The 21161-nt window shown below is 50.2% G+C and overlaps 10 protein-coding genes across 10 annotated transcripts; 7 read left to right on the top strand and 3 right to left on the bottom strand.

The window, feature by feature from the left end:
- Positions 1 to 547: 547 nt before the first annotated feature.
- On the top strand, positions 548 to 1670 carry P170DRAFT_394796 (SDR family NAD(P)-dependent oxidoreductase). The gene is made up of 2 exons (XM_024846072.1): positions 548 to 946; positions 1005 to 1670. Exons 1-2 carry the CDS (start codon positions 590 to 592, stop codon positions 1554 to 1556), a joined length of 909 nt encoding a protein of 302 aa, XP_024698576.1. The 5' UTR covers positions 548 to 589; the 3' UTR covers positions 1557 to 1670.
- A 29-nt stretch (positions 1671 to 1699) lies between these two features.
- P170DRAFT_419166 (putative protein kinase) lies at positions 1700 to 3451 on the top strand (the record flags this gene model as incomplete). Its single annotated transcript, XM_024847267.1, has 6 exons — positions 1700 to 1950; positions 2010 to 2341; positions 2402 to 2715; positions 2763 to 2938; positions 3002 to 3271; positions 3365 to 3451. The coding sequence occupies 5 exons, from the start codon at positions 1700 to 1702 to the stop codon at positions 3180 to 3182; spliced, it is 1254 nt and encodes a 417-aa protein (XP_024698577.1). The 3' UTR covers positions 3183 to 3271; positions 3365 to 3451.
- A 661-nt stretch (positions 3452 to 4112) lies between these two features.
- Positions 4113 to 5809, top strand: P170DRAFT_514537 (putative MFS transporter; the record flags this gene model as incomplete). Its single annotated transcript, XM_024855215.1, has 3 exons — positions 4113 to 4398; positions 4442 to 4504; positions 4551 to 5809. The coding sequence occupies exons 1-3, from the start codon at positions 4182 to 4184 to the stop codon at positions 5807 to 5809; spliced, it is 1539 nt and encodes a 512-aa protein (XP_024698578.1). The 5' UTR covers positions 4113 to 4181.
- Positions 5810 to 6993: 1184 nt separating this feature from the next.
- Positions 6994 to 9254, top strand: P170DRAFT_370267 (uncharacterized protein; the record flags this gene model as incomplete). The annotated part of the gene is made up of 2 exons (XM_024844946.1): positions 6994 to 7057; positions 7114 to 9254. The coding sequence occupies 2 exons, from the start codon at positions 6994 to 6996 to the stop codon at positions 9252 to 9254; spliced, it is 2205 nt and encodes a 734-aa protein (XP_024698579.1).
- A 1265-nt stretch (positions 9255 to 10519) lies between these two features.
- Positions 10520 to 10972, top strand: P170DRAFT_481228 (type II toxin-antitoxin system death-on-curing family toxin; the record flags this gene model as incomplete). Its single annotated transcript, XM_024853844.1, has 1 exon — positions 10520 to 10972. The coding sequence occupies one exon, from the start codon at positions 10520 to 10522 to the stop codon at positions 10970 to 10972; it is 453 nt and encodes a 150-aa protein (XP_024698580.1).
- A 235-nt stretch (positions 10973 to 11207) lies between these two features.
- Positions 11208 to 12098, bottom strand: P170DRAFT_514539 (uncharacterized protein). The gene is made up of 3 exons (XM_024855216.1): positions 11751 to 12098; positions 11563 to 11691; positions 11208 to 11505 (listed from the first exon to the last, which is right to left on the bottom strand). Exons 1-3 carry the CDS (start codon positions 12031 to 12033, stop codon positions 11432 to 11434), a joined length of 486 nt encoding a protein of 161 aa, XP_024698581.1. The 5' UTR covers positions 12034 to 12098; the 3' UTR covers positions 11208 to 11431.
- A 1380-nt stretch (positions 12099 to 13478) lies between these two features.
- P170DRAFT_514540 (uncharacterized protein) lies at positions 13479 to 14225 on the top strand (the record flags this gene model as incomplete). Its single annotated transcript, XM_024855217.1, has 1 exon — positions 13479 to 14225. Exon 1 carries the CDS (start codon positions 13542 to 13544, stop codon positions 14223 to 14225), a length of 684 nt encoding a protein of 227 aa, XP_024698582.1. The 5' UTR covers positions 13479 to 13541.
- Positions 14226 to 14419: 194 nt separating this feature from the next.
- P170DRAFT_451343 (cytochrome P450) lies at positions 14420 to 16483 on the bottom strand (the record flags this gene model as incomplete). The annotated part of the gene is made up of 11 exons (XM_024851178.1): positions 14420 to 14585; positions 14644 to 14890; positions 14965 to 15136; positions 15190 to 15306; positions 15363 to 15486; positions 15539 to 15635; positions 15692 to 15775; positions 15831 to 16011; positions 16064 to 16195; positions 16256 to 16363; positions 16466 to 16483. The coding sequence occupies 11 exons, from the start codon at positions 16481 to 16483 to the stop codon at positions 14420 to 14422; spliced, it is 1446 nt and encodes a 481-aa protein (XP_024698583.1).
- A 708-nt stretch (positions 16484 to 17191) lies between these two features.
- P170DRAFT_459746 (wax synthase family protein) lies at positions 17192 to 18523 on the top strand (the record flags this gene model as incomplete). Its single annotated transcript, XM_024851888.1, has 3 exons — positions 17192 to 17985; positions 18071 to 18342; positions 18375 to 18523. Exons 1-3 carry the CDS (start codon positions 17240 to 17242, stop codon positions 18521 to 18523), a joined length of 1167 nt encoding a protein of 388 aa, XP_024698584.1. The 5' UTR covers positions 17192 to 17239.
- A 1061-nt stretch (positions 18524 to 19584) lies between these two features.
- Positions 19585 to 20811, bottom strand: P170DRAFT_451345 (uncharacterized protein; the record flags this gene model as incomplete). Its single annotated transcript, XM_024851179.1, has 5 exons — positions 19585 to 19793; positions 19858 to 20052; positions 20113 to 20199; positions 20261 to 20720; positions 20776 to 20811. The coding sequence occupies 5 exons, from the start codon at positions 20809 to 20811 to the stop codon at positions 19585 to 19587; spliced, it is 987 nt and encodes a 328-aa protein (XP_024698585.1).
- Between the last annotated feature and the right edge of the window lie 350 nt (positions 20812 to 21161).

Raw genomic sequence — 21161 nt, forward strand, 5'->3', positions numbered from 1 at the left:
GAAAAGCGCAAGATTTTGACCAAAATAGCTTAATGGCTATATCCTGTTAAGTAGAATAATTGACAAAAATGAGTTGACGGCAAAAGCCATGACGTCATACATCTGTTCAAGATCTCAGGATCGGCATTAGTTTCTTTGACTTCCTGATTGAAGCTTTTAAGCTGCTAGCCTTGGCTCTGAAGGCTTGAATAGGGACAACAGGTCAGATTTATGGGGACACGGTACCCCTGAAATTGCTTTTGATTATTTGAGCGCATCAATTATGTCGAGAAGGCGCATGGATAAAGGGAGAGACATTAGAGTTGTAGAGTAGAATTGTGGAATATTAGATTAGATACAGAGTATGTAAGATAGTACCTCATGTTGGTCTTGATATCTATTGTGAAACATTCCAATTGATTTACCATTTACTAGAAGCTTTAAGAGTCCATCGCATTTGCGGACCACGGACTCTTAACTCCACTAACTGCGCCCCGCCATGCAAGTTGCTGACAGTGTGGGGCATTGCATTTCAAGCCATAAATAACCTTCAATCCTCCTTCCAAAACATCAATCCAGAACACTATTCAAAGCTTTCAACTAACTCACAATGGCCGCTATTCAACCGCAGAAAATCGCTCTCATCACAGGTGCCGCGTCAGGCGTGGGTTTCGCGACCGCCAAGCTCTGTCGCGGCCAGGGAATGCACCTGGCCCTGCTGGACATCAACGCCGAGAACCTGCAGAAGGCGAAGACCGAGCTCGCAGCGCTGGATTCCAAGTTGAAAACAGAGGCATACGTGCTGGACGTCGCGGATCGCGCAAAGTGGGACGACGTTGTCGCGCAGGTGTCTACCATCTTTGGCGGAGTGGATCTGGTCATGTTGAATGCAGGCGCGTCTTATAAACCGCAGAGTCAACAGGAAGGAAAGCTCAAACCGTGGTCGGATGTCGAGTATTGGAAGAAGGTAAGCATATCTCGTCCCTCTATAGTCTGAGAAAGAGAATGGATGCTAACAGGACAAGACCTTCAACACCAACACCATCGGCCTGCTAAACGGCATCGCAGCGACACTGCCTCTTCTGCACGCCACCAGCACCCCCAAATCAATCATCCTCACAGGCTCCAAGCAAGGCATCACCAACCCCCCAGGCGGTAACAACCCCGCTTACAATGCCTCCAAAGCGGCAGTCAAGAACCTGGCCGAGCACCTGGCGCACGATCTGCGATCGGAACCAGCCAGTTCGCATATCGCGGTGCATCTGCTGGTGCCTGGGTGGACGTGGACCGGGTTCATGGGAAGCTCTGGACCCACGGCGGAGAGCGAGGTGAAGAAGATGGACGGAGCGTGGTTTCCGAGCCAGGTGGCGGAGGAGCTGTATAGGGGTTTGCAGAAGGGGGCGTTCTATATCATGTGTCCTGACGATGATGTCGATGTTGCGTTGGACAATGCCCGGATGCACTGGGCTAGTCAGGATGTGATTGAGGGCCGACCGGCATTGTCGCGGTGGGAGGACAGTTGGAAGGGAAGAGCAGATGAGGAAATCAAGGCTGATGCGGCCAGGAGAAGGGGATGATCGGTCATTTTTATTTTCTCTTGCGTGTAGCAGTGAAAGGTCATGTGATTGGCTCTCGTGTTTCGTGCGGTCGCGGGCGCCTCCTTTCATCATGCATTGAAGTTCACCCTTTTCATCCACATACGTTATCTCTTGAAAGAATCATGATCTTTCGACTAAGCCCTTGGAGAATTGTCTTTGACAAAAGACCACCATCCCGTTTAACAAGGGCCTTTAGTAGCCCGTACACCACTCTACCCCTGAACATTCCCGTCGAGGAAGAGACTCTCCCGCATTACAGGCCTGAGGAGTACTACCCAGTGAATATCGGAGACGTATATCAGGCCAGGTACCAGATCACGGGGAAACTTGGCTATGGGGCATATTCAACAAGCTGGCTATGCCGGGATCTTCAGTACGTTTCTAATTGCCACCAAATCAATTAGTGACTCTTAACCAATCATCTACTGTTAGGAATGACAAGTACAAAGTCTTGAAGATGACCAAATCGCTGCCAAAACACCCAACGGAAACCGATCGCGAGTTAAGGATCTACGAGCACCTGGCAAGGGTTAAGTCCACAAATCCAGGTCAGTCGCTGATTCGCGAACTCTACGACTCCTTTGATGTTGAAGGACCTGTTGGAAAGCATCGTTGTCTTATTCTGCAACCCATGGATATAACCCTTCTTGACATGATGAGTCTCAAGAAAAGACCTTTTGATCTGCCCCTGCTCAAGATGACGACCCAGCGACTCTTGATGGCTCTGGACTTCTTGCACACTGATGCCAACGTAACGCACGCTGGTACGCAAGACATGTCTCTTATTCATTTCAAGTGTGACACAACGGTCTAATTCAAATTAGACATTAAAATGGACAGTTTAATGCTGAGCCTGGAGGACAGCACTATGCTGGCTGACTTTGCAGAAGCAGAGGTCAGAGATCCAAGTCCTCGGAAGAAGGTCGATTCCTCTCGTACCATCTACAAGAGTCGGCGATTTCGTCCACCTGGTGAAGGCAGGTACGGATTACCGATACTATGTGATTTTGGCGAGGCACGAATTGGAAAGATCCATGAATCTTGCCCCTTCGTCCAGCCTCATGTTTACCGGGCCCCCGAGGTTATATTTGAGATGCCGTGGGGAAGTGCGATTGATATTTGGAATCTAGCGTGTCTGGTAAGGAGTTGCCCCCCACTGATGGTTTTGTCGCTGATTAGCTGTAGATATGGGATGTCTTTGAGGGGGACCATTTGTTCGCAGATATCTTTGATTCCAGGGGCGGTCATGACCCATTTAAACATCTGGCGCTCATGGTGGCCTTGATTGGACCGCCACCGAGCGAATTCGTCAAACGGAGTGAGACGACGGAACAGTGCTTTGATTCGAGCGGTAGGCCCCTGTTATCGATTCTGAATGAAGCGAATAACTGACTGAGCTAATACTTTGTTCTGACGTTTTCAAGCGACTGGGTTGCTCACGAGGAGGCAGCGATCCCGTCTATTTCACTGGAGGATCGAGAAGATCGTTTGACTGGAGAGGAGAAGGAATTGTTTCTTCAATTCATTCGGTCAATGCTCAAGTGGCTACCGGAAGATCGCAAGACACCAAGGCTGCTGCTCGAAGACCCTTGGTTGCATGAATGATTAATCCGTGGTCCCTTCTGAACAGTCACCTTTCTGCAGCCAGCATGGCTACCATCATCCGCTGCCTCGACTCTGTTAGGAACGAAGAGGTAAGATCTCGGCCCACAGGGAACATAGGACCCTCGTTGAAATCGCAGTAAAATGATTAAAATCAGCATGAATGACCGATTGATTTCTGACAGGCTAATCTTTATCTGAACTTGACCGTGACAGGACCGAGCCTGGCAATAAGCAAGTCGAGACCTCAAACTTCCGCTGCAAAGCAAGAGCTCCTCGATCGCCGCTATCTGGCGGGGACTAAGGAATGAATAATTCATGTTTACTTGTTGGGGTTGTTCATAAACTTGATCGTGCCGCAAAGGTAACGCGCTGCGCAACTGTGGAGACGACTAACCATACTTCATCCTGAAAGCGAGGATAGTTCTTAAATTTCTCCCTGGGAAATAGACTACTGGACAACGCACATTAAAGTACCAAGACATTGGCCTTGACGCGACAAAAGGATTGTAGTGGCGTTGCAAGCTGTTTTCAAGGGCTTATGCCAAGATTTACAATTCTGTCCGCTTTTGGAAGCTTGGGAAAATAGCCCTAAGCACGAGGTAACAGCAGCACCCGTGATAAACTAAAGGAACTACGATACTACATCGACCCGATAGACGATGGTAAGATCCAACGGCATACGATAAGTCATGATGAAACCAGATAAGACGGGCTGTCAGCCAATGCAACCTCGACGATCGCCGGATTCAGTCACAATGCGGAGGTTAGCGTGGGGGCCTCCCGCCGATGAGAATGCGACGCTTCTTATCGAACGATGATACTGTGGCTGCCATGATGAGGCGAGAAGAGGTAGTTGGCTTTTTAATCCAACCAGGTTGGTCTCACCGAATCTTCCTCCTTCCCCTCCCTTGCATCCCGTCCCTTTCTCTCCCCCTCATCGCTGCCTTTCCCTCCCTCTTCTCTCCGTCTCGTTCTCAATTCTCCGAGCGGATATCTATCATGTCATCGAGCAATCTTCCTCCCTCCGAGTTGGATCGCCAGGATACCTCCAAGTCGTCTGCGCGGGACTCCATTCACGATGATACCAACAAGTTAGGGGGTTATGCCTCGGCTCCGGGGGTTGTGGAAGATGTAGTTCAGGTGGTGGATCATAAAGCTGAGCGCGCTTTATGCCTACGATTTGATCTGAGATTGCTTCCTGTCCTGGCAGTCATGTGTAAGTTCTCGTTCGCTGTGGGTGAATTTTGCTAATCTTTTAGACCTCTTCAATGCGCTCGACAAAGGCAACCTGGGAAACGCAGAAACGGACGGACTGAGTAAAGGTATGTGTAACCCGAGTTTTCTACAGCCCAGTACTAATTTGAGCAGATCTAAACTTCAAATCCAACGAGTACAACCTTCTCCTATCCATCTTCTTCGTCCCATACGTCATTTTCGCGCCTCCGTTCGCAATGCTGGGCAAACGCTTCAGCCCAGCCCGCGTCCTCCCCATACTCATGTTCAGCTTCGGCTCCTTCACGCTCTTATCGTCGGCGACGAAGAATTTCGGCGGCATCTTTGCGCTACGGTGGTTCCTCGGCATGTCTGAAGCAGCCTTCTTCCCTCTCGTCATCTACTACCTCACAACCTTCTACCGTCGCGGCGAACTGGCCCGCCGTCTCGCCATCTTCTACGCCGCCTCCAATATCGCCAACGCCTTCTCCGGCCTCATCGCTTTCGGCGTCTTTCAGATCGAGCACTCCTCGATCCCCAACTGGCGCTACCTCTTCATAATCGAAGGCGCCGTGACTGTCCTCTTCTCCATTTTCGCATTCTGGTACCTCCCCCGCAGCGCCAGCGAGGCCAAATTCCTCTCCGCCGAGGAAAAAGCCCTCGCCTTCCACCGAATTCAAGTCGATTCCAGCGCGGTAGTTAATGAACAATTCCGGTTCCGCGAAGCCATCGCTATCTTCAAACACCCATCCACATACATCTTCCTAGGTATTGAAATCTGCCTCGGAGTTCCCCTGCAAGGCGTCGCGCTCTTCATGCCCCAAATCATCCAACGCCTCGGCTTCTCCACCGTCAAAACAAACCTCTACACCGTCGCCCCCAACGTCACCGGCGCCGTCATGCTCCTGGTTCTCGCCTTTGCCTCGGACGCCGTCCGTCTCCGCTCCCCCTTTATTGTCCTCGGCTTCCTCTTCACCTTCACCGGTTTCATGATCTACGCGTCCATCGACGACGTCCAGGGCAAGATCCAAGTCGCCTACTTCGCCACCTTCATGATGACATGGGGAACGTCGGCGCCGTCCGTGCTGCTTAGCACTTGGTATAACAACAATATTGCGCATGAGGGCCGTCGCGTCTTGTTAACCAGTATCGGCGTGCCACTGGCGAACCTGATGGGCCTGGTCAGTAGCAATGTGTTCCGCAGTGAAGATAAGCCGAAGTACATGCCGGCGTTGATCACGGTTGCTGCGTTCGGGGCGACGGGCGCCGCGCTGGCCGCGTCATTGGGCTTATTCATGTGGTTCGATAATAAGAGAAGGGATCGCAGGTCTGGGCATACTGTTCGGGCGCAGGATGTGCCGACGGAGAGACTAAGGGATGGGCCGGCTTCGGATGAGTTTCGGTGGTTTTTGTGATCGGTTTTCTGGTTTCATTTTTTTTTGGGTTGGCGGTGTGGGTTATGAATTTTTGGAGGACAGCTATACACATACCAGATGGCTTGTATTTGACTGCATGCGTAGACTGGACAAATGATGATAATGATTATGACTTGAGATGATCAATCCCCCACTCTTGCAGCTTAATTGCCGTCTTCCCCGCTTCTCCGCACCAAACGTGGGGGCGGCTGACCCCGGACTTTACCGTTCAGATCGAGATTTTGAAGTCTGTGCCATGATGCTACCGTCGTATAAAATGGTTTAACTGGAACGATAGTCGATGTGATCTGTGATGTTGGGCGAGTGGAACATGAGGTTTTCGTTAGTCACGTATAGATCTAGCCAGACGTGAGATTACACTGGACGATTTTGACTACTATGACTCTTCCAAGCCTAGTGCATCAGGCTAGTTAGAACGAATACATAGAGATGTAGGCAGGCAGAGAAGCTTTTCAGAGTACACTCCAGGAACAGATCTTCCACGGACAGCTAGGCCAGCTTTGAACTCCTTGAATGTAATTTACCTAACCTTAGTTTGCAAATCGAGGCTAGGGTTATCTTTCAACCTCTATCACGGTTCGGATGCATTTTTTAGCTAAAATAAGCCTCAAAGAAGATATACCTTGTAGACTTCAAGGCTAATAAATAGACTGAGCTTTCGAGCGCGGAAGAAGGCCAAGATTTCTGCAAGCCTCGTAGCTCAGTAGTGAATAAGCCGCCTTTTTCAAGGACCATGGCCTTCTCTTTTTTTATGGCGTTTGGCTTCTTCCTCGCGTCCTCTTTACCACCGGAAAAAAAAAAATGAAAAAGAAATAAGGAAGAAAGGAAATAGATAACGAAGAACGACATCCAAAAGCCAAGATTCGATGTTCACTACCCAACTACTAACCGCCGTGCGGCTGACGCGCCTCACTGCTGCGGGACTGGTGATGATCGAAAGTACGAATATCTGCGGCGCAGGAAAACTCCCTTCCCATTGGCTGTTAGACTTGAATGTTACGCAGCCTTGCCTGGGGTTGCCTGATCGGACTGACATTCACCCGATTCTCATCGTACTGCCGCCCCGCACCAGAACAACATCACTTCGTAACTGAATCAACAAGGTCCAGCGGGCTGGGTTCGCACTACGTCGAAGAACAAAGTGCCTTGATACCATCGGCAAGATGAAAGTATTCAGTATCTATCTTGTGCTGTTGATCGCGGTGGTCTATGGGGCGGATGTGAGAGGTATTTGTCTCTCTGGTCTCTATCTATCCTTACCACGACTGATACTAGGACTACAGAAGCTCTCCATACCGCCACCGCTATCCCCGATAACCTTACCGTGGTACCCCAAAACAACTACAATGGCTGGGTCAACCCAGAAGACCTGGCTCCTATGCCACAGTGCATCGCTCAGCAAGATCAGTCCGCCTGGCTGAGTGCGATGACGAAGTGCACTAGCAAGCGATGCACCTCCCACTTTACATTTATCTGCACCCACCACCAATGGCTGACTGATCTCAGCTGCCTGAGTGTTGAATTCTCCTCCGACGTTATCAAACGCTATCTCCCATACTGTGCTAGATCAATCCTCGCCAAAGAGCAGCTGTATCAATGGACCCATAAGATAACCGGTCGAACGTGGCTTGTTGATGTTGGCGACACGATCGACCTGGAAGGTCTCTCCCCAGCCTCTCTAGCAGCAGGCTATGCAGCTGTAGAAGAGACCTTCCATGCACCAACGTGCCTGACCGGCTCGGTCTCTGCCGTGTCACAGGAACCGTTTCAACACGTCATGGCCTCTTGTGGGTTCACGAGTATCACTCAACATACCGGAAATGCCGATCGTCCTTGGGAATATAGCGAGTCCCTACATTCAATGATTCCTCTGGATTCTCAAACAGTTGGTTACGATCTCATTCCCCGTGGCATGATCCATAGCCTATTTCACCGTGGTATCAAAGATGGCGACTACTTTGACAAAGATTGCTTCTGCAGCAATTTCAAAATCAATTTCAACAATGAACCTTGCTCAGGGCCAGGAGAGCTGGACTTCACGAAAGAACGTCTCTGGATTAACGCTATATGTGGACCGAGCCTTTTACCCGAGAACTGGACGGACTCGCTCAAAACCACAGGGTTCGAGTACATTCCCATTGACAATTGGCACTGGCCCAAGTGTGTGGCGGATATGTCAAAACAGGTGCTTCAGCGTACTGACCAGTGTGCAACTGATGCTTGTGATGTTGACTCAGATGGATATTGTAAAGTTAGGCGTGCAGTTGACAGGGCTTGTGTCTGTCGCCACATCAGCTACGATTCATGTGGAGGTTCGTGCCATGTATTCGAGACCCGAATAGACTATGTCAAGTGGCTCCACGGTCTCTGTGGCGATGTGCAGGACTGGCGCGGTCTGCCTAATAACTGGAGTCAGTTAGCTGCCCCTACCCCTGTCGAGATGATTCCATGGGGTTGGACTCTCAGCCCATTCTTCAATTCAAACCCTACCAATGGGACTCGTTCGGGATACCAGAAGACGGCAGAAACATGTCCCACGAATGATTGGAAGCTTGGAAGCTTTGCTCTAGTCAACATAGCCATCTTCCTTGCAGTCCTTGTGAGCCAGAGAATACGCGCATATCAAACCATAGGTGGCTGTCGAAAGGACCCCAACCCCTCGGACTGGCTTTTCAAAGGGGCTTCAATCGCTACTCTCCAACTCCTTGCAAATTGCATCAACGCTTTGATTGTTCAACACACCCCTGGCTATGAAGGCGTCCTCGTTATCCAACTGGTACTTCTCTGGTGCTCCATGCCTCGAACCACATGGCTGATCATGTTGTTACTTGGTCTACAACCCTTCGGAGCGATCGACCTCTCCGCGACAGCGTCTGTGCTTCTTGGGGAAATGATCCTCCAGTGCCTATCGTTTTATTACATGATCATAACCGTCAATTATGGACGAGGACACAACTTCTATCTTGGAGCTATAGGAGACGTGGAAAGAGGTGGACCAGCAAAGGCCATGTATGCCGGAGCACTCTTATGGCTTATGCTCTTTATCCTGGTGCTCGTTCAATCAATGCGGGCCAAGCGTAAGATCAACAAGTTGACTGGATCGACAACTGTGGAAGAGGTAACATCCGCGTGGAACGAAAATCGCATAAATTCAAAAGACGGAATAGCACAATCCTCGAAAGACAATGCGGGCACGGAAAAGACACCCCTGACGAGAACCGAGAGACATTCTACAGCGTACGGCACTTTCTCTGATCCCGGCCAGCAGCACTGGGTTTCTCAAAACGCATTCGTGGAGCTGTGTGTGGCCACAGCCATGGGGATGCTATTTCTCTGGGTCGCGCAGTGGCTGTTTTGGGGCGGGTTTGTTGGTCTTAGTTTGGAAGAGTATGTTCTCGTGCACTTATTCCGTGGATATTGCTAATTGATTTAGGTTTTGTCCGCCCAAGCTTGGGATTCTCACAGCTGTTTGGGTTGCTTTCTCGGTGGTAGGAGGTATTGTGGCTTTCGTCTGATAGGTTTTGTGGTGGATTCTGAGGCTTGGAGCTACGATAACCATATTGCAGGAGCTACTTGTTTTATTTCCGGTTCAGGCATACTTGAAGGTGTTTCTTGAGAGTTAATATGTCGAATGTTAAAGAGACGGACGAGTAGTCACGTCGAATGCCCTTGTCTAGCTTCACAGAAGACCTACTAAGCTATGAGAAGTCTGGATTGGGTTGCTTAGAGATTATTGAACCTCTCGGCGAGACGCTCCATCTCTATTCCCTTTCGGTTTGATTTGATTTTTGCATCGTCCAAGCTCTCCCAAGCCACGCGAATTCGGTTGTACGTCCCCATAGCAGCGTGATGTAAAAGGTAAACACTGTTTGGTCAATCAGAGAGTAATTGGACAGGCGTTCGTATAGTATCCAAAACCAGTAGATGATGATAGTCTCAGCCGTATCTCATAGGAGCTCGAGCATGGCAGTTCTAATAATAGACATACCATAGAAGAGCTTTGTAAAACAGTTGGGAATGAGAGTATTGGATAATAAACAGCAACCACGGTGCCCTGGTGCATTCACTGAGTAGTGAGCACTGTGGTCTAGATCAAATACTGCTCATCTACTCAGTGTCTTCCGATCATGTGCGTCAAATTACTCAAGTCCAGTGACCAAAGACCGAGAAACGAAGCATCGAACATGGGGCCTTCCAGAGTCGATAGCAGTCATTGGTGGGACATTCATCTTTATCACATCACATTCATCTAACAAAAGAATTAGTAGAAGATATGTATTGGTTTCAGTCAGCAGGAATAGAATGATCCAGCGCACGAGCGTAGACGCTCGCACTCAGTTATCTTGACCCAAAAGGTATGTACATTCACGTATGTCCAATCCAGACCGTGAATTGCTAAGGCACCCAGGAATATACACATAGGGGCGAAAGGGAATACAATAATGATCTAACTACTGGTTAATACTAGGTTATTGACCTCTAATCGATTGTATATTCCCAAATGCGATTAAGGAACCACAAAATGGTATGTGAGAACTGTCTCTCTCCCATGATATCTTTGTGTGGAACTGCCCCAAAATCTCCGATGTCCCTCTGATTATCTCTAGGTATTTTTGTGTGGCATTCCGAAATCTAGGAAATACTTCTGATTATCTCCAGGTATCGTTCTGCAAATATTCGTTCGTTACAATGGCCACAATCTGGTTTCTAACGCGGCGCCAAATCGAACGACTTCACATGAAATCGATAGCCCCAAATACTCTTCCCACACAGCCCAACCTGTTGGAGTCTGCGATCCATTCGCCGATGAACATGAAACACTACGGACAGGTGGTAGATGTGTTGGAGCTTGCTGCACATCTCGCGAGCAGAATAATGAAGAATCATGCCTACCTGGATGGGAATAAGCGTACTGCATTGGTGGCAGCCGATATGTTCTTGAGTATCAACGGTCACCAGCTCCAAAAGGAGCCCTTTGCGGACGATGCGCATAATAAGGGACTCGCAGATGCGCACGTCGCTGTTGTTACCAACAAGTGGACTACCCAGCAACTGTCAGAATACTACAAGTCTGTGGCAACGCCGCTAATTGAGCTGACTCCAGAAATCATGGAGTTCAAGAAAGCTGCCACCGAGTATTAATTAACTTGTTGTCAACATACTGGGAGCAATACACTTTGCCGGGACCGTACTTTTGGAATTTCCTCTCGACATCTCTCTGCGAAGAATTGGACCTGGGGAATAGAGGGCGATGAGGTTTTCAGTACTGTTGATGGAGAGTGGCTTGGTGGAGCTACGAAAGGTCAGCTGGTGATGAGAAATTGAACAGCCAGAGGGCTCCCTGAATGTAATTACTTTTACCACCTATCTACAGTGTGAATTGGAAGGATCATAAGAGAGCTTGAGCGTGAAGTTTTCTCCTTTCCGCCTGCAAATTGAAAGAGACTGTTTTTCACGGTCATAGCATTTGGGTACAGTACAATTCGGTAGGTCTTATTTGTAACCATTCCAGTATTTCGCTCCGAGCGCCCTAAATGCAATAACTCATCGTAAAACGTAGACGTCGAGCCTAGACGGGAGATCAAAGCAACCGCTCTAATCTCACATATCCTTCAGTTGATCCAGTACGCTCGCGAGATTCTGACAGGTAGCGTGTGAGTGATGAGCAAATGCGGCTAAATCAGCATCAAACATTAGCATTCATACGGACAATCATAGGATCCTAAATTTACCATCAGGGGTTCCATCGAGGGTAATCTCATGCATCTTGCCACTCAAAAATAACGTAGCAGGACTAGCATCCGAGTCTGTTTGGTGTGGGATAATGCTTGGGACATAGAGACGGGGGTAGCCGGACAGGCCTTGTGCCGAACATGTTAGAATCCATTTTCCATTGTAAGAATTATATTCAACACCTTACCAGCCCCAAAAGATCGAGAGTTATGGCAAAACATAAGTTTACACTTATCTCTGACCGTCGCAGCAGCTGACGCGTGGCTTTCCGCACAGAGAGCCCTCCCAACTTCTGGGAAGATCAAGACATAATGTTCCCCTGGGTCTCCAACGACAATAGGAACCTTTCTGGTCACCAAATTTCCGTCGGTGTCGTGACTCGAGAAATCCGCAGTGACTCGATGCAAGAGCCGGAAGGTAGGAAGTCGCAAGCAGTAATTGCGGGAGGGCCGAAAGACGGAACGAAACATAGATTTGGATTGATTAGACTATCAGGTTTGTGACTATTCCATACTTGATTGAGATGAAAAGAAGGAGTTGTATTGGAATGTAAAGTGATTACTAGTCAAGCTGGGATGACAGTGCTCGCGGTATGTACCGGAACGGAAGATTGTATATCCCGACCACCGCTATCGCCTTGGGATTTAGACGCTCTGCTCGCCTGGCTGTCTCAAGTATGCAGCGGCACAATCCACCACAGGAGGTATTGGGGTGACTTGGATTTTCGAGAGCGATATAAATTATCCGTCCTGTAATGTCGACCTTTGTTGTCACCTGCGAGAGCAAGACCTCAATAACTTTCGGACCGTCAAGACAATTGTTCACCCCTGCGATTCTCTGCAGTTGCTGAAAGAAGCAAGATCATGCTCATTCCTGGGAAGCTATCTGGCCTGTGCTGAGCTATATGATTTACTTTCCCATGGGGCGGACTTTTGTTCTTCACCCTTCTTACGCTTCAAGTTCTTGATGTCTGACCAACCACCGAAACCATAATTTTAGTTCAGGATTCAATCTCGTGGGCATCATACTAATTTACGGAGTAGATGTGTTCGCAATCCAAGGCCCGCCCTTCGCCAGGGTCATTGGAAGGCCTTCTCGGGACACTCCAGCAACCACCTCCTGCTTCCTACCAGCTCAAAGTGGTACGGGCTTACAGACAGGGCGTCAATGCTGGGTATCTGAACCGTAGCTGCCCAATGCCTTCGGTCTCAGGCAGATTATACACCTTGCGTCAGAGGCTGGCAGGTCAGGAGGGGGGGGGGGGGGGGGGGGAGGGAATGTTGAGGGCACCTTTGTTCCCGCCCCCACATTTTCCAGTTTAGTTGTGAATTTTTCTAGATCCTTCGTATGTTAGGCTTGTTGGAGGAGACTGAAGTCTGCCCCGAATGTGCGTTTGTGTTACACTGCAGCGGGCTGGTTGCCTGGTTCTCTTAACTCTAGCCTTGTCTAGTTGGGTAACTAGCGCTATCCGATGGTCTAGATGATCTGATCTGCACTGCACCTGCGCCGCCGAGTATTTGTCCAATCGAAACCAATAGAAAAATGTGCCAAGGGTCGAAAATATCACCCGGGATCTTGCTGTATGCATACGGCTCAGCCTCGATGGGCTTTGATCAACCGTGTGTATTTTAGACTTTCGGCCGCCAGATCCTAGACGCTGCACTAGGGCATGTTGTTCTCAATCTAGCAAATAAGGGAACTACAGCCCGAGATACCAAATCCCAGGGCTACTTAATGCTATGCTGCCTAGAGGTATCGATCTACCCGGGTACCTCGGCTGTCCCATGCATGGGGACTCTCCCCTGTCAAAGTATTGAGGACACTAGATAAAAATGCATGATGGACTCATTACTTCGTAGCAGATAGCATAATTCCTGTTTCACATAAATCTTCCCATTCATCCCCCCTTTAGCAAGGACAATACAAATACTCCATTTGATTCCCCCGGTTACCGTAGACCTCAGCTCCTCTCAATATCATGGCGGCCATGATCCACGCTCCCCGCAAATACCACCACCTTGTGGCCGAGCAGCCAGAGCCCGCAACGCCGGCATCGCCGGCAAAGACCAACCTTCTTGGCTCCTGGTACATCACGCGCTCTTCCAGTCCCTTCTGGATCGACAAACGCAATCCAACAATCACGCTGGCCGCCGACAGCAAAACCGATGACGGCACGCGTGCCCCGGAAACCCTGCCCCTGAGTGCGCTCTATCAGACTGCCGGTCCTGCGCCAGTCCTCGCGAATCAGACGTCGTATCAGACGCTGGCTTCTTCCAAGGTCAAGACAACGGCAGGGATGGACAGACCGGTTGACGGTTCTTCATCCTTTTGGGGAGAAAGTGGTGGGAGTGGCGGTGGGGAGGGCCCGATTCAGATGGAGTGGCGCGGGAGCGGTTGGCTGCGCATGGTGAGTGCGCGGTGGGAGATCCTTGGGTGGGGTGGAGAGGGCGAGGCAGAGGCCGACGAATGGTTGCTTGTGTTCGCTGATAAGTCGATGTTCACGCCGGCCGGGATAAGCCTGTACACTAGGAGGCGGACGGGGGTTGAGGATATGGAGTGGGCTGGGATTGAGGAGGGACTGAGAAGGCTCGTGGAGCGATATCCGGAGGAGGGAGAGTTGAGAGAGCTCGCGCTGGGAATGAGGGTTGTTCGTCACGATTGAAGTCTGGGTACTAAGGATGAGCATGGATATTTTGCACGCTGAACTACTGGGAATTCCCAGGACAGTCGATAGGAAGGCTCTACTTTGATTAATAGATTCTAAGAGTGGGCATGATGCGTTGCACTTGGCTTGACTAGTCCACGGTTACGGGGAAAGACATGTCTCATTCTCGTCATTCTGGCATAAATATTCAATCACTTGCGCGCTCGCAACATCAGTTTCGTACTGAAGCGAGGCACAACGGCTGTCGTCCACACAAAGGTTCGGGGTGCATTCCTGTCGGCCAGCTTGAAATCGTACTCCATAATCAAATGGCCGAGGATCTGCTTCAAAGCCCTCGAGACATACCATCGACCGGGGCTGTTATGAATTGCCAACGAAGTGAGCCACGGCTCGAAGAATGGGAGATCTTACTTACCATGCTCGTTTGGATGACCCCCAATATGGATAATTCCAATGCACGTCCGTGTACTTTGGGACAGCTCTCATTGACCCGTCCGTTTCATCCACCGCCAGAAACCGGTATGGATCAAATTTCTTGGGGTCCGCATAATGGCGTGAGTCTTGCATGACAGCCGCCTGAGGAACCGCAATGAGGTTTCCAGCTGGAACATGTGTACCGTCTGCGAAGGTGTAGGGAGATAGAGCGACGCGTTGGATTGACACTGATACCGAGTGGGGTCAAAACGTAGTCCTGATGAATGCTATGAGAGACAGGTGATGCATGGGGAAAGCTCACATGCATCTAGAGGATTGAGCCGGGCGGACTCTCGCAGGAAGCTATCCATCAAAGGGAGGTGATCAAAGTGGTCTTCAAAATTGGCCACACTGCGCGCGCGCTCCATCTCCTCGCGGAGCGGTTCGATGAATTCGGGATGGAGACAAAGATCGAATATGGCGTATACCAGAGCCTGGGTGAAAGACTTAGCACTGCAGCGGCATGAGGGAAGGGGATCACGCGAACCGCGGACATTTGATGCACTGATGCAAAGAGAATAGCAATCGTTTGCTGGGTTAATCTGGTTACGGTTCGTTGTGCTGCGGTCCTGGAGGAGTCGATCACCCATTGAATGCAATCACGCTGCCACGATCGGACAGATTAGCCCTGGTACGATAAAAGACGGTCTCTTGGCTCACCGGTTTCGAGGGAAAATCTGACGTGTTGTGACTCTTGATGACTCGATCCTCAATCTCGGCAGTAACAGAGTGACCAATGGAATGCATAGCGCCACTCCAGCGCATCATGGCTGGTGCTATCAATCTTGGCTAAAATCAGTATACCGGAGAGAATACGCGATTACAGCAGGGCTCACATAGCTAGAAATGATGGTAGGTGACGACATAGCTCCATGGTCATCACGGCGTCTTGAAGGTAGCGGTTAACAGTATCTTCAAAAACTTGATCGCTTGCTAAAGGCTCGTTAGGACGCAGATTACCAAAAGTAGATAGCTCATGTCGAGCTTACCAAGCTTCGACCCCAAAAGGACATGGTTATTGAGTCGTGTAACAAGATGCTTGGAGAGGGCGAATGCACTTGCTTGACTCCACCCTTTTTTCCACATGATCAGAAATGGTCATTCTTCATCATCAGGACAGAAACGTACCATCCGAGTCTCTCGCTGTCAGCTCCCGGGAAAATAGATCTTGAATCAATGGCTGAAGCCCATCCTGCATCTGAGGTAGATTCATGCGTAGCAAGACCTTGAGGACTCGCTTTGGGACATCGTTACTTGGATCTACGCTGTTGTGCTCGAAGCCAAAGAGAGTATGCCTGTGCCTTATTCTCTATATAGGCTGTCAGCTCCGATCAAACAAGGGTCTCATCTTATGTATGTACCTGTTCCATGGCGGCGTGAAACGAAAGCACGTTTTCCGCGCTCCCGCTCAGCTCTCGAACGTCCTGCTGAGAGGAGACTAATAATTGATACTCGCCTAGAGCGGGAATCGCGAAGGGTTTATCACCTCCCAACTGTTGTAGTCCATCAGCTGCATAGTCTATAATAGGGCAAAGAAAATTGGATTTGCCTACCGTTTTATATATATTAGAGATCATTCCTGCCCCGTCGACCACAAACTCGAGACTGGTGAACCACCTCCCCAGCAACAAAATGGATGTACCCCCGATGTAAGCATTCACCTGCGTGACGCATCAAATGTATCAGCATCTGGATAACAGTCACTCTCCAAGCCCATGCAGCGCCATCGAGACACAAAGAGAGGGAGAGCACTAAATACGTACCGGGCGCCTGCTATACATCCGCAGTAGTTTCACTACCTGCCAAAGGATCCACAAGGTCACCAGAATATAAACTTTGCACCTGGTATCCAGGAGCTGACATAAAGTCAGGGTATTAGTTTGGATCAGAGTCATAAACATAGTTCAAGAGAGTCAGTCGTGCTGCGCCGTTGCAAGTCTAAATTCAACAAGCCAACGTGTATACGTGCTTATATATCTGACCCTTCGCCATTGCTTCATGTTCTCCCTAATCACTTCTCAGACGACTCGCTACTGCTGGTCCTTAGGCTTACAATTGATCCAGGTAGGCGTCCTTTGACAGCTGAGCTGTAGACCCCTGACGATAAAGTGGGGTCTGAAATTGAAACCAGCATTGGAAAAAATTACAGGTTGTTCAAATGTATTTATTGCTTTTTCCTCTTGCGGCTACATATAATCCCAACTCCGTTTGAATGGTGGCTGTGGTAAGTTAGCGTTGGTGCTATCGGACGCCATGGATAAAGACGAGTCGGGTCTGAGCCGGCTGTTGGTTTGTTTGCTATGATTTGAGCCAGTTGGAATCAACCCCCTGACCCACTCATTTGTGTAAGGCTGTAGGTCAGATCTTCCTTGTGTATTTCTTTGTTTGGGGGGACCATTTCATCTCCTACCGCCCCTTCTCATCGAAGTCGATCTCCCTTGTTTCTCCACCTACAATACTACCCCTTTCCCGCTTTACCCGCCACTCTCTGATATTCGATGTCACCTTGAGCCTTCCAAGACACGCAGAATACTAGAATGTCTTTGAATCCCGTCTCATCCATTGTCCTTCAAACTGCTGTGGTGGTGACCACATTGGGCTTTACCCCTGCCCAGTCAAGCCTGAGGCCTGGCGCCCTGGTTCTCGTCGCACTGTGCACTGCCCACTGTATCTCAACGGCATTGGAGTATTTCGTTCGCACACCATGGGCTAGCCTCGCGGGGGGTTACTCGGTCATGCTACTGCTTCATTACGTCGACATCGGCTTGCTGACCCGCTGGGAATTTCCAGTAAGCAAGAAATCTGACACCCCTGGAGCGAGCCCGCGCGAAACCCCAACTACATCCTGGGCAGCGCGATTGGGGTTTGGCATCTGGGCGGCTTCTAATGCGCGATGCATCGGGACCCCTGAACAAGTGCGCCACGTCCCTGAGGCCGCCACCCTCGACAGAGTCGCATTCCTCCGTCGGTCCGCCGGTTTTATCCTCCTCAGTTACCTGAGCCTCGATGTGCTCGGATCGATGGGTGATCCCGAGGTGAGCTCTTCCTTCCTCGTCCCATCTCGCGTGCCCTTTTTTCGGCGGCTACCCGGGATCACCGCGGAAGAGATCGTCGTTCGAATCTTCTCCGGCCTGGCGGCAGGGATAGGCCTGTTATCCAGCCAAGGCGGATTCTATCATCTCTTCGCCTTCACCAGCATTTTCATGAAGTGGAGTAAGCCGGAGGACTGGCCCCCGTTCTACGGATCACTGGCAGACGCTTACAGCTTGCGAAGCCTATGGAGGTAAACTTGTCTTCTTCTTTCTTTCTCTTTTCTTACCCTGGCGAGGACAGACAAAACAAGGGTAAAATCTGACACCGGTATCTAGTCGCGTATGGCACCAATCCAACTCCCACAAGTTCCGCGCGATCTCCCGATTTTTCGCCCGCGATGTCTTTGGCCTCCAGCCCGGGACGCTCGCGGAACGATATGCGAAGGTCCTGATCGTGTTTGCAACCTCAGCATTCATGCACTTTCTCATCGATCTGTCGTCAGGCGTATCAGCCGCTAGCTCGGGGGCCGTGCAGTTCTTCTGCACGCAGGCCCTCGGTTTGATGACCGAAGACTTCGTGATTAGTGCTTACTTGCTCTACGCGGCGGGTCCTCCCGCGATCGACCGGCCTCTAGTGGAGAACGAATGATTGGATTTCTCTGGGTTGGGGGCTTTTTGGTCTGGTCGTTTCCTGCGTATCTCTATCCGATGTTGTACCGATCCAATTTGGGTCTCAATGACTCGGTAGTTCCTGTGAGCGTGGTCGGGTTGGTGCGGAGACTGTTCTAAATGTGACCAGTTCAAGCCAGGATCCAGCGAAGGGATTGAGTCTGGTCTTGGTCCAGTCAATTCGCGCGTCTTATCTACAGGAAGGGAGTGGCTTGTCTAGTTGCGTAGACCAGACATCCTAGTTGTGCTTTGGGGCCGGAAGAGTGAGGTGGGGAAATGGTAGATAGAAGTACTGTGCTTAGTCCTGAGAGCAGCAATAACACCATTGGATGCAACTTGCCCACCCCTGTAAATCAGTGAACTCCATATTCATTCACAAGGCTGTTTCCTTGATACATTTATAGACTGATCGCTTCGTGGTGGGGTTGAACTTCTTTGCCGTCAGGATTGGCTAAGCTGGACTCCCTCCTTTATCCCGCCTTGGTGTAACGCAAGACGCTTGGCTGCGTACCTGAGCCTGGCGTAATGCCTGTTGACTTTTCCTTTTGGCATGAAGGTCAGGGGTTTGATTTGGATCATGCAGGCGATAGAGGATCATTGTGTAACCAACCGGTAGATATTTGCACATGATGTGTATCATCCTGGTGTGGAGTTCAGCTTTGTCTTGCCTTCGTTTTAGATGCTAACTCTTCGATGTTGATGAGACCTGGAATGTAGAAGCACATCTGTCGGTGTAGAATCCCTGTCCATAGCAGCAAACTCATGTGTCTCATGATATGTTGTGCCTTCAGCCCCATCTGCAACCCCCGCAGTAACGAAGTGTGTCATACTCCAGACTGCTGTATCGTGATGGATCCATTTGCATAACTACTGAAAATGATTATTTGGACTAATTTTGAGAGGTTGTCATCACAAGCTACTCCCACCAAGCGGCTTGGATGGTTGTACACTCTCATACAATCATTCTCCATACAGCCTCCCCAATGATCAAGGCAATACCAGGATCTCACAATGTCACAGCAGTCAGGCTGGACTGGATGAGCCCCATAAAACTTGAAAGTCTTGGCCGATTGTTTGTATACGCCTTCACGTGGATCATGACTCCTGACACGTGTCACCTCCCCCTCTCAAGCCTCCTCCATTCTCTCGCTTATGGCACCAGTACCACCGCCACCAGTCACCTACATCGAGATGTGGCTCTGCACAGACACGGCAGACTGAGCGTGCTTATCTCCGCCGTGCAAACTCCCGGTCATCAGAATCGGTCTTTCGAGGGAAGCGTAATCGCGGGGTGGAGAGAACAGCCCGCCGCGCCCTGGAAGATCGCGTGCGGATCTCTTTAGTTTCGTGTAGAAGGTCCAGAACGACGCCAGGCAGGCCATCATGATTGCTACGTCACACACTGTCAGATAACCAACATTAATGGCTCAGAGGGACAGAGAGACAAATCTCACCGACGCAGATCTCAATCGCGTTCCAGAAAACGAGCCACGCGGCACTCAAGATGCCCGTGCCTGAGACACTGAGCAACAGTCGCACCAGTGCGGTGATGATAATGAACGCCGTCAGGAAGCTTACCCCGATCAGGGCGAGTTTCTTCCAGAGGTTGATTTTCACTCTCCATATGACGTTTCCCGAGAGGACGATGACTGCCGTAATAGGATCTTGGTTAATCCAAAGTAGAGGCAGGGAACGGATCAAACACGTACTAGCTGCATCGGACACAATGTCCATGCTTGTCGAGATTTTCAGACTGACGCGTTCATACCAGACTGAGTGCGCACTGGCGCAGAGCTCTGGTGTATATCATGGCTCAACTAGAGATCCAAAAGATAATAAAAGAGAAGAGAGACGAACCGAGACTTTCTTCGAACGAAGCCATTTCGCACGCATAGTCCAGGACGCCCAGTGTGACCGCATAGCAGGAAATGACAAACGCCAAAACCACCCACCACAAGATGCGCTGCGCACGAAACCGATTCCCCAAGTGGCGGAAGAAGAAGACAAAGGAGAGCTTGACCAGCCACAAGCTAGTGTACGAGAGGTAGCCGGCCAGCTGGCCGCGCAAGTACCGCTCCATGACGGACGCGATGTTGGGGGGCAGCGTCGCATAGTCGATGGCACCGGTGGTGAAGGTTGAGACCAGGAACATCTGCTTGTGGCATACCGACCAGACGATGCAATTTCCGAGGAAGAGAAGCCAAGCCGCTAATAGCAGGACGTCGTTGGTGCGCCACTTGCGGTCAATCTGGTATTGGAGGAGCAGCTGGGCGAGCAAGAAGAAGAATGTGATAGTGAGGCAGACCCAGATCACGGCCTTAGTGGAAAGGTGGTCAGTCAGGCTGCGGGAGGGAAGGACATTCCAGACATACCACAAATGTAGCTTCGTCGATATAGTTGTTGGCCATAGCGGTCAAGGTTTACTGTAGCGTGATACAATATCAGCACATGCCTAGCGGAGCGGACTGCTGCTGAGGAAGGAATGACCCTTTGAATATAGCTCATGGGCAACAAGCAGGCCTATCGCCCTTGACACCATTATTACAACGATCATGTAGCTATCTGGTGGTGTATGCAGGCGTAAGGACTGGGCGTGGTTGAGTGAGAGGGGACTGTCAGCCGGACAGGACGTGGTGGTTTGAAAGCTACGCAGTACATGGAGTAGCCCTGGGGATATCATCTGCAACTCGCATGGATGGATATCACTAAGTGAACTGGGTCAAGCCTGTCGTATTGTATGCCCTGAGGCCTGTATGCT

The sequence above is a fragment of the Aspergillus steynii genome, assembly GCF_002849105.1.
Source record: "Aspergillus steynii IBT 23096 chromosome Unknown P170scaffold_11, whole genome shotgun sequence".
Classification (NCBI taxonomy): domain Eukaryota; kingdom Fungi; phylum Ascomycota; class Eurotiomycetes; order Eurotiales; family Aspergillaceae; genus Aspergillus; species Aspergillus steynii.

Coding starts and splice junctions, on each gene's coding strand:
- P170DRAFT_394796 (XM_024846072.1), top strand. CDS start 590: ATGGCCGCTATTCAACCGCAGAAAATCGCTCTCATCACAGGTGCCGCG. Junction 947..1,004: donor ATGTCGAGTATTGGAAGAAG/GTAAGCATATCT, acceptor TAACAGGACAAG/ACCTTCAACACCAACACCAT.
- P170DRAFT_514539 (XM_024855216.1), bottom strand. CDS start 12,033: ATGTTTCGTTCCGTCTTTCGGCCCTCCCGCAATTACTGCTTGCGACTT. Junction 11,692..11,750: donor CTCTCGATCTTTTGGGGCTG/GTAAGGTGTTGA, acceptor GTTCGGCACAAG/GCCTGTCCGGCTACCCCCGT. Junction 11,506..11,562: donor CCTCGATGGAACCCCTGATG/GTAAATTTAGGA, acceptor ATGCTGATTTAG/CCGCATTTGCTCATCACTCA.